Raw genomic sequence first — 11,838 nt, forward strand, 5'->3', positions numbered from 1 at the left:
TATTGTGTTATGGTGTTGTTACTTTAATGCCTTAACATTTCATGCATTTAAGTAGATTAGACAAATATAACAAAGTGGTTCAAGTGAAGAAGTTTAAGTGGTTCCTAATTGACCCCCCTTCCCCACCCCTCTCAGTCACCTAGTTTCTATTACATTTCAAACAATATATATCTAAGCTAAATAGGAAATAGCAAGGAGTACATCATGCAAATCTCAATTAGCAAGTGATTAAGACTCCCTCCATTAACCATATCAGACATGTCTAATAAAAAAGTAAAACATATACGCACACAAGTATGGGGTAAGTACCATAAATAATCATAAGTACAAGGAGCATCATATTTTGATAGAAATAATTCATATTCATGAGTACACAATCATCATCATTTAAAGGCACATTGTAAGAAATCATCATGAAATCAATTGCATTTAGTAACTAGAAGTCATTAAAGCACCATTATTATGAAAGTATTCAATCGAGACATAAAATCAAGTCATAAAATAATGTCATATAACTATAAATCAAATATCTTTGAGACTAACACATGCATAGAATGGGCCTAAAAGTTTGGCAATTGGATTAGAAACTAAACTACAGGTGGAAATTACACCCCATTTCAACAAGTGATGTTGTGTGATTGAGTTATGCTATCTAAATATCATTTTGGTAGAGAAAAATGAAGAGCATAGATAGTCAATCAATAGATTGATCATCAATCCTAATAGGTTGAAGATCTTTGTTGATTCTAAAAGTTGAGATTATATAACTAACCTAGAAGAAGAGGTATATGGTGATGAACAAATATAGGTATTTTGTGCAAAGATTTGGCTGACACTTAAAATATACTATTTATTTTTCTTGGGTTGACTAGCAAAAAATAGTGTTTTTGGATTCAAGTATATAAGATTGAGGATTTTTAGTTTATTAGGTGGAGTAATGATAGGATAATGTCATGAAATGATGGATAACGATACTAGTTATGCGAAGGTGTAGATGGCAAAGGATAAATGAGCATAACAACATATTTTGGTATGAATCAGAGTATGCAATTACATGGAACTTTTTAAGCATATTTGATGTTATTATGTTTCATCTTTTAAATAGTAGTTCATCTTTGTTTTGGAAGGTAGTGAGCCTTCCATGTTATAATCCAAGTAGTGAGCTCTAGATAGTGTGCTTGTATGCATGTGCATAACCCCTTTAATAAAAATCCTCTAGCAAGGCATTAGTTTTAAGAGATTAATTGTTTGTGGGTTCCATCCCCACCATTGTTTCCCCCCTAATAGGGTTTGTGCTATAAAAATCATGGTGTCATAATGTTCTGGATGCATATTCTATGTTAGAATTGTTTATTGCTTATTGTGTTTTCATGGTTGAGAGGATTAGTTGGTTAAAGTAAAAAGTTGTAGAACATTGATTCAACCTTCCCCATAGTGTTCCTTGATTCTAAGAATAAGTGGATTCATTGGTGATTTGATGTTTTCACTTCTCTACATGTACCTTTGTTGCACTAACAATATCATTTTCTAAATGCCCTAAAGATTGACCTTATGTACTATATAGATACATAGAAAAAAGGCCAAAAATTTATCTAAGGAAACTTCAAAACCTCTCCCACGTACTCATTACATGACATCAAATTACAATTGCATGTGTGTCTATATATATATTCAACTCACCTTCACAACTAGTCATAACCAATTAAATTACAATCCATACTTTTAATCTTGCTCGGCAAATGAGATTTCTTATAAAGGGCTCTCAAATTATTTTAAAGAATATCTTGTCGGAATGCCGGACGATTATAATTTTAAATTCAGTATAATTTTATTTTATTTTCACGACCGATTGGTTCCTGGTCGTATGTGGTGAGAACTGGCGGTGGAGAATTTCCTTTCCGTTTATAGAATCGTTTCTTTCAGGTATCAATTAGCCTGAAACTGCAAATAAAATTTTCAGATTTCCACAACCTGGCTTGACATCTTAAGACTTCCAGATTCTGTGTAAGGTGATGGAATACTCGCGGATCGATTTCTCTTTCCCTCGCATCTTCTCTATTTAGCTGGAGAATTTTAACCCTGACATTTAGGGCAGAGCATGGGCAAGAAATTGTGTGTGACAGGTGCATCGGGCTACATCGGTTCATGGCTGGTCAAGCGCCTCCTTCAAAACGGCCACACAGTTCATGCAACACTCAGAGATCCAGGTATTTCATTATGCCCTGTTCTTCACTAATTATAGTAAAAATGATTTCCTCTGCCTTTTGGTGTTTTAATGGAAACTGTTGAATTCGAGCTCCGGAAGCGATCTTTGCACTTAAATTTTGCAAAAAATTAATTCTTTCGAGTTCCGGAAGTGGTCTTTGCACCTAAATTTTGGAAAAATTCCATTCTTTTGATCTCCGGAAGCGATCTTTACACCTAAATTTTGAAAATTTTCAATTCATTTTTGTAAATAGATAATGCGGCAAAGGCTGGTCATCTGCTTTCACTCCCTGGAGCTAAAGAAAGGCTTAGGCTTTTCATGGCGGATTTGAGCGAAGATTGCAGCTTTGATGCGGCCATCAGCGGCTGTGAAGGGGTCTTTCACCTTGCAATGCCCCTTCTCTTTCATTCACAAAATCCAGAGGTTATATTTTGTTTGGATCTCACATTTTCGTTTCCTTTTTTACAAAGATTAAACAAATCCGCAAGATTTTCTACCGTTTAAGTCTTCTGACTCGAGCTCTATTATTTATTAGTTTTCTAAACTCCAAATGTTTGATTTGGAGGTGGATGTATGTCCGCCTGTAGCTATGCTTTCAGAAGTTTCTGTGAATCTTATTTTGCATTCTTATTTCTTCCTTTTTAACAATTTTTTTTTAATGACTTGAGATCAAAGAGAGCATCCTTTTCCGCCTTACCATCTTTTAGAGCAGGCGCTGAACATAAAACTAAGCTTCCTCTTCCAAAATTTTCCCTTTGCCTTACCTTCACGAACCCAAAAGCTTTAAGGCAAGGAAAACAGCACGCAGAAATTACATTAAAACAGAGCATCACCTTTATTTTTTTAATTAACTTTAGATTTTTACAGTTCATCTTGTTTCAATTGTTTCAGTTAATCTTTATATGAAATTCAAAAATAATTGTACTATATTATTATTCATTTTACTATTTTTTCATAAAGATTCTATTATTCAGTTTTAATATTATCTTTGATAAATAAAGTCTAGTTATCAAGTAGTATGTTCCTTGTTAAAGTTTTAACTCTTCCTGTAAACTTTTTTTGACTTTATAGAACCACTCCTGCAGTCTTTCATAAGACTGCACCCTTAGAACAAATATACAAAAGCACTCAGGAGGAATCCATAAAACATTATGTGAAATTTCAAATCACTCTTAATTTTTGACAATAGTTTATTTGGCAAGGCTCCTACTTATAACTAAGATTTTAAGATTACATCAGCACAATTTTTTAACTCAAAAACAAACTAAAATATAAGAACAATAATCTTATTAAAAAAATACAAATACTTGTAAAACTAATGTAACCTCGCATGAACAATTGTTTTTCAAAATAAGAAATACATTTATATTAGTACAATCTTATGAAATGCATTCAGATGTTAGATTTTTTCCAATAAGATTTCATAAAATTTATCAAATTAGGGCAAGGACTACTTTGAAATGGTTCTTTAACAGAACCATTGATATATTGTGCGGCTTATTTCTTCTATTTGATTGGTGCATGTTCGCAATAGGGTTCGTAAATCTTGAGTTAATATTGATTTTTATTATTTCAATGAGATCTATAGAACGTGGAGTTTAATATGGGTAAAATGTTCAGAAGGAGATATTCGAGCCTGCAATCAGAGGCACACTCAATGTATTGAAGGCCTGCGTGAAGGCGAATAGTGTGAGAAGAGTAGTGTACACGTCATCAATAAGCACAATCTCGGCCATTGAAGAGGATGGAAAGCGTACACAGACTGTCGATGAAACATTCTGGGTATCTGTTGATCATGTCAAAGCACAAAAGCCCAACGGCTGGGTAAGTGAACCAGATTTTTACCCAGATTTTAGATTTCTTTGTTTAATAAGTTAATCAGATTTCATTAATTTTTTATTGGTAAAAAATAAAAGTTGAAATTAATTATTATGTGTTGTAATTTATTATTATTGTTTGATTAGATTAGGATTCAAGATTTTTTAAATAAGAAATTCACTTACAATTTATCATTGTATTGTGTATTCTTACTTACATTTATTAGTACTTTTTGTAGACTATTTTTGGATGAAAATGGAAGTAGTTGATTAAGATTTTTATATTCTATTTTCTTATAATATAATTTTAAGATATTATTTTATATTATTAATATGAAAATTTTACTATTTTCATATTACAATTTATTTATAATATATCAATAATTATACTCATTAATAACTTTTTTAACATATTATAATAAATTTATTAAATTAAAATTAGATTTATATAAAAACTAAAGACAAATAATAAGCTACTATGTGATACTTGTTTTTAATTCTAATACATTTTTTTTTTTAAAATAATATCCTCCAACAAACTTGTTTTAGTTGCATTCTCCACTAAACACTTTCTAAATTCTATCCCCACTAAACTATTTTTCATTGGACTCTCCGCTAAACTTTTTAGATGGTATCCTCCACCGAACTTTCATTGGATTCAATGAATATAACCGACCAAAACAATATGTATTGAACGAATATAAGTTTGTTTATTTTTAGATGTACGTTGTGGCAAAGACAGTGGCAGAAAAAGAAGCATTGGAATTTGCAAAAGAGAACAATATTGACATGGTTTCCATTATTCCTGTCACGGTGGGGGGACATTTCCTCACTCCTACTGTTCCAAGTAGCGTGCGTTTTCTCATGTCACCAATCACAGGTAAACAAAACACTACATTCAGCATTTTTTAATCAACTTACATTGATAAATTATGAAACTGCAATTGGCAATTAATAAATTAACAAGAACTTTCAACTTCCATTGATGAATTGTTAAAAAATTGACAAGTGCAGGGGATAGAGAGTATTATGAGATGGCAAAAGCAGTGGAGTTGAGGCTAGGGTGTCTTGGGCTGGTCCACATTGAAGACATCTGTAATGCCCACGTATTTTTAATGGATCATCACCAACCTGAACAAATTGCTGGAGAGCGGTATATCTGTTGTGCACACAGCTATAGCATATCCAACATTAGATGCTTACTATCACGACACCCAGATCTCAAAGAAACGAGCAAAGGGTAAGTGCAATCTAAGCTACATTTACCTTCTTTTCTGAATAAATGTGGGTTATACATAAGTTTAAAGGTATTTAGAATCATAATTGTTTATAATTTTATAGGAAAATGATTATATAATTGTAATTTTATTAAACTTTTAGAAAAAGGAAAAAAATCAGTATCAAATTATTATTACATCATATATCTTTAAATGTCTATTAACTTTTGACACACAAAAATTATTAAGAATATATTATTGTTATATTATCATATTATATAATTGTAATAGACTTATAATAAATAGTACTACTTTATAATATTTTATTATATTGTTGTTTTCATATATTGTATATTTAAAATAATGTAGGTTTTTTAAATTTTTTTTAATTTTTACATTTCATTAAGAATATCAATTTACTAACCTTGTGATAATATAATAGAAAATTTGAAAATAGTACAACAAAAATATCTTTTGTTTTTAAATGGCCAACAAAGTCAAACAAAATGTTTCCTTTTTTTCCCCTCATAAATGTACAAAATAGATTCATTTATTTAAATTCTAAAATAATTATTACATCACACAATTTGTCAATGTCATCTCAATATTTTTGTAGATTTTTTTCAGCAACTTGCCCTCTCCCTACTTTTCTATACATTAAAATCTCTCCAACCCTTGGCCAAAAATTAGTTTTCTGTGCTAGAGCCCCACTTTCTTTCGCATGTCTAAGTCTATCTTTTCTATTTTTACTCCTCCACATGGGTCCAATGTCTCTATATCCTACAACATTTTCTTATGTTGTTACTTTTCTTCATTGTTCGCAAAGGTTTTGGAATTTGAAAATGTAGCCATCATTCAATAGATTTCACGCTGTATTTCAATACTACTTTTATGGAACAATAGACAAGATACTCTTGCACCCCATAGAAAGTTTTGAGCATAGGCTCACAAAAATGGAGGTGAGTGATAGAATCATCTTTTGAGATTGTGAACAATCTACAGTGGACTCCATCATTGTGGCAATTTTATATAAAATTGTTTCCTTTTCTCCCTTTTCCCAACATCTACTTGGAGCACTCTCCATCTTTCTCCATGAAATTTTCACTTCACTCTTCTTTACTACCATGAAAAATAATTTATTTTTAACCATCCCCATATAACATATTTCTACACTACCCTTCAAAACATGTGCATACAAATTTATACTTCAAACTATTCTAGAAATAAAAAACTTCATTTTTCACTTCTTATTCACACGTCAATTTTATTCTTATCAAATTCAAGAAAATAAGGCATTACCTCCTCTATCACAACTACAACTTTTCTTTCACCTTCAACCATAATATCCTCAATTCTTTACTTCATCATAAAATTATTTTTCTACTTGTAAATTATCAGTAACAACATCTATGTGTACCATATATTTCGTATTCCCTAGCTCACTCATCTCAATATACAAATTATCTTTCACAAATTTAATAAAAAGTATATATTCACCTCTTTTACCTATTCTTCTATCACTATCACAATATTTGTATTCATATTATATACTTAATCCTTTCATCTATGTAGAATCCTATCTCATTTTCATCTTGGAGGTGGCCCACCTATAGGAGCTTCTCAATCATTAGGGCAATGCAATGTGTATGGTTTCCCAGATGCCACCAGATTCTGCTTCGGCAAATCAAACTCCACCCTGTGATCACCACTAGTGGCATAGCTCCTCGACCCCCCACTCCTAGATGCCGCATTCCTAGGCCCATCGTTGCTCTCCTAATGGCTGGGAAGTTCATCGCTATCACTCTACCTCTCCATGGCATGGCTTGGGATGGTCGCCAAATGCTCCTCATGTTGCTCCCGATGTTGCTAGTTGGCATGCACCTGCTACTAACCCCAAATATTCATTCCCTTACCTAGACCTGGCAATTTTTCCTCCCAAAGTAGATGGAGAGGAAAAAGAACAAACTATTGTTGATGGTGATGGGTGAGCTCCTCCTGAGCCACCCTCTAACCCTATTGATGCATAGGGGTTTCATGATTGGCGAGATTCATCTTCCTTGGCTAGCAATGCTTTAGTTTTCTGAGGGTTGTTCTTATGGTTTTTTTTTATGAATAGTTGTTAATGTTTTCGGCTCTTCTAGTTGAACTCTCATGGGGTGATCTTGTATCCCCTATATTTTATTAGTAGAGAATGAACTATTCATCAAAAAAATTAAAAATATTATGCATCACTTCTTTCATTGCAATCTTTTCATTGCCAGTGTCTATTACCACATCTTTATGTTCACTAAGTTCTTTATCAAATTTGGGACCCATAAAGCTCATCATCTGAACTTCCACATCTTGAGAATCTTCTTGGCTTGTCATAATAACTCACATGTTTTCTATAAGTTTACTTTCTTCTGGAATTTCTTCAATCATGTCTTCATCATAAAATATTTAACCAAATATACTGTTATTATCACTATTGATTAGATTTCTCAAATCAACAATGCCTAATGTTTTTACCTCTTCAAGATCACTCTTACTTTTCTCTTCAAGTTTTACTAAACCAATATCTAAAATTATAGTCATATTAGCACAATCAATATGGCCACCCTCTTCTTTAGATCATTCATCCAACTCTATACCATCTCTTTTGTAGATGAAATTATACTCCTTTTCCAAATCTTCTTTTCAATTTTTCTAACATCACTATATCTATTACTCCAATTTCCCAAATCCCCTTCCATCATTTATTTCATTTCATCAAATCATGCATGCTTGGAGTCTACAAAAAATATTTCTTTCTTCTAATCCAAAATCTTGACTCTTGGTCTTACATCTATTCCCTTCATTGTGTTGTAGAAAATTCTTAAATTATCTTTGTGTTCTCTTCCTCTTCTCTTTTAATACATCCAATGTGTAAGTTTTTTAGTGTAAATTTACCTCAAATCGATGATTCTACTTCTACTTCCAAATTCATTATCTTAGTTACAAATTGCCTCTCTACTTCCCAATTTTCATATTAATATTCTAGTACACATAAGATGCACTTCCTCCAACTCACTTCAATAAATCTAATTGAAACTATATCATGTTTGGCAAACTATTTATACATTCAATAAATTATCCTCACAACTCCACCCTTGAATTCTAGTGCCAAGCTACCTCACAATCAACAATCTAATTTCACACTCAAACATAAAACATATAAATATCATTGTTCCATACACACAAAATTGCAATGTACAACAAAATTAATTCAAAAATTCAAAAATTGAAACAAAAATTATATCACATGGCTAGTATAAAATCAGTTATCCTCATGTCCAGATGTATAAAATCAACTTTTAACAACTCCAACAAACTTAATCAAACTCATGAAATAAAATTTCTCATCACCATTCAACTTATTCATTCCATTTTAGCTCTTTGTTTAGTATGTGTCAATTGGTAGAATAATATCATAGTTAACAATAAAATTCAAACTTAAAAATTGTAAGTAGCATAAACACATAAAAAAAATCCATGGAAATGTTTGACACCAATATTTAATGTGGAAACCCAATTTGGGAAAAACCACCAACTAATGTGCTACCACTTTTTACTCTTCTAAAGTGAGATTTGTTAGGAGCCAACCTTGTTAAAGATTGCAAAACACATTGTTAGGTGTGACCTTAGTAAAGGATTTAATCACCATGTTAGGAGTGGCCTTTTTAGAGGACTTTAGAACATTCCCTTAGAATGTCACCTTGTTAAAGGATTTACAAATGACTGTTAGGTCAAGCTTAATCAAAAGGATTTAACTATTGCCACAATTACTAGAAAGTAATAACTAGGTTTGATATGATAATATACAACTCACTTTGCAAATTCATATCTCTATTCAACTCAATTCTACTTCATTGATTGGGCTCTATCTCTCTCAATAAATCAGATATTCTTGGAAACTCCTCAAGTAATCTCCCACATCACAAACTTTGCACTTCTCCTTTGCAAGTTAGTTCTCAACTTGTCTCCACAAAATCTAGTCCAACAACCAATGTAAAATATCACATATGCCTCCTTAAATAGGTAGCTTAGATATTTTTCCACTTAAACATAATTGTAGATCTTAGGGTTACAATTAGATTCAACAGATTCAATGAATCTAGTCATTTGTTGTTCTACTTCTTCCTTCTTGAAACTTATAGAAACATTCCATCAAATATTTACCTTTGATTTCTCAACTAATCTTTTTCATGCATTGAATAATCTAGCTTCAATCAATCCTTAATGTCAATAAGTTTTGATTATTTCAAAAATTTAACTATGTTGGACACAAAGCTTGGTCCTTTGTTAAAGTGTACATTTGTCAACACTCGGTCATTAGTATATTTTGATGTTTGGTCACCATTGGCTCACTAGGTAATCACTAAACTGTCTTGCTTAGTTAACACTGTGCAAATCAGTCAATTTTTAAGTTCCTTAATATTCTACTATGGATACTCAACTACTTCACAACTCTTTTTCTTCTCAACTGATCTTTCTTGGACTTGCTTATTGTAATGAATAAACACCACATTATCTTGGCAAGTACTAACTTATCAAGTTCCCATTGTAATTCTATCACACTTTCACTTCTCAACTTCAACCTTTCACTAAATCATCTCATGATCTCTTCTTTTCAAATCCTCTTCATCAATCAAATGGTATTGCACTCTACATTGTTAGTAAATGTCTTACCAGTTAGGTCTAACATCAATGACAATATAACAATTGGTCCACAGCTATAGTTCTAACAAATATATCACTTTTACTAATCTTTTATTATTCAATCTCATTTTTAATTTACATATAGCTTTATCACTAAATTCTTTGTGAGTAGATGCTAATGGAAGTGTAAAGATCATTTTACAGTAGATGAGATAATTATTTGTCCATCTAGAATCTGTCATAGAAAGATTATGACATTTATCTTCCCAGAAAAAAAATTCTAATAAAGTTACCTTTCATAATCCTTTAATAATATGGCTATGAAGTTATGTTTATCATCCATTTGATTTTATTACTTTTTTTTGAGAAAACTTCGTTTATGTTTAATAATGTAAAATAATGAAAAAGAGGTTATGCTATGTATATCTTTATAAAATATACACATCTATATATATAGACACATTTTGATATCCCATACTCCCCCTAGACTATATATATATATATATATATATATATATATATATATATATATATATATATAGAGAGAGAGAGAGAGAGAGAGAGAGAGAGAGAGAGAGAGAGAGAGAGAGAGAGAGAGAGAGAGAGAGAGAGAGAGAGAGAGAGAGAGAGAGAGAGAGATGTTTTTAAATTTTATGTAGAAATATATAATGGAATTATTACTATTATTTCAAAATTTCTTTTCTATTGCATTTTTAATGAAAAAATCAAATTTTATGTAGGAATGCACAGGAGAAGATTGGTGAATGTTTAGGAAAAGTTTCAACAGAGAAACTAATGAATTTGGGTTTCCAATATAACCATGGGATTGAAGAAATATTTAATGACTCAATACAATCATGGACAAAATTGATAGGAAACATTGTTTGAAATTGATGGATAAGAGTTTAAGTTGTGAGATGTTTGGATTATAATTCTTTTGGTTAGAATTATGTGATACTTATATATCAATTATTTAAATCACATATTGTGATTAATAATTAGAATGGTGTGAAAATTTCAAATTTGAATTGATAATTTTTTTAGGAAGGTAAACAAATATCAAGGATCGTTCTTAGTACAAACAGACAAAATAAACCACATAATACATAGAAATCCTTAATATTATAATCAAATCATAGTACAAAGAGAAATGGAAGAACATGTACCATATTTTTTTGGTAACCTATACTGAATCACATTCCAAATCATTATGCTATAGGTTTTTAAATTTTTTTTAGAAAGCATATGATATTATTGAATAAAATTTTATTTAAAAATGTTGTCTTTTTATTAGTGGATTGACTAAAATAATTTTGATGATTGGGATTCAATATTTTTTAAGGGTTTGACTTATTATGTATCACAATATCTTATGAGCTAGCTTGTGATTTTATTATTTTGAAAATACTATACAATAAACCAACCCTTGTTGCACCATGTTATGGTTGTTGTGTTTGGGTGATAGTATGTGATTTTCTCACGAATTACATCACAATGCATATCAAGATGTCCCAATAGCTTAAGATGGTATCCTATTTGCATAATATTGGCTATAAAATTGGATGGATAAGATAGGCATTTTTGCATTCAACATATGTGCATCAATGATGTATTCAAATATTATAATTCTTATTAAAGGAATATAGTCATTACAAGATTAAGTGTTAACCTCATTCCAAGAGGAATTGAAGCATGTCAAATTCATCCATATTGATAAAATGAGCTTCATAGGACCATTTAACATTATCCTCAAAATTTAACCATCTATAGGAGTCCCTTCTCCATCGACAACATGCATACTTTGGTGGAGTGTTGATAATATTGTTTAGAAACCTAGCACAACTACTGCCTATTATAGAGAAATTGATCTACATGTCACACTCAAATGTCAAGTTGTCATGGGACCGTTTCACAATAGTTT

At 31.1% G+C, this 11,838-nt stretch overlaps 1 protein-coding gene across 1 annotated transcript; it reads left to right on the plus strand.

The window, feature by feature from the left end:
• The first annotated feature begins 1,690 nt into the window (after window positions 1–1,690).
• LOC149553578 (dihydroflavonol 4-reductase-like) lies at window positions 1,691–10,945 on the plus strand. The gene is made up of 6 exons (XM_089789926.1): window positions 1,691–2,207; window positions 2,460–2,629; window positions 3,827–4,030; window positions 4,744–4,903; window positions 5,038–5,263; window positions 10,658–10,945. Exons 1-6 carry the CDS (start codon window positions 2,099–2,101, stop codon window positions 10,803–10,805), a joined length of 1,017 nt encoding a protein of 338 aa, XP_089646052.1. The 5' UTR covers window positions 1,691–2,098; the 3' UTR covers window positions 10,806–10,945.
• Window positions 10,946–11,838: the final 893 nt, after the last annotated feature.

This window comes from Cupressus sempervirens, chromosome 6 (genome assembly GCF_028749045.1).
Source record: "Cupressus sempervirens isolate cs-2001-9-10 chromosome 6, ASM2874904v1, whole genome shotgun sequence".
Lineage (NCBI taxonomy): Eukaryota > Viridiplantae > Streptophyta > Pinopsida > Cupressales > Cupressaceae > Cupressus > Cupressus sempervirens.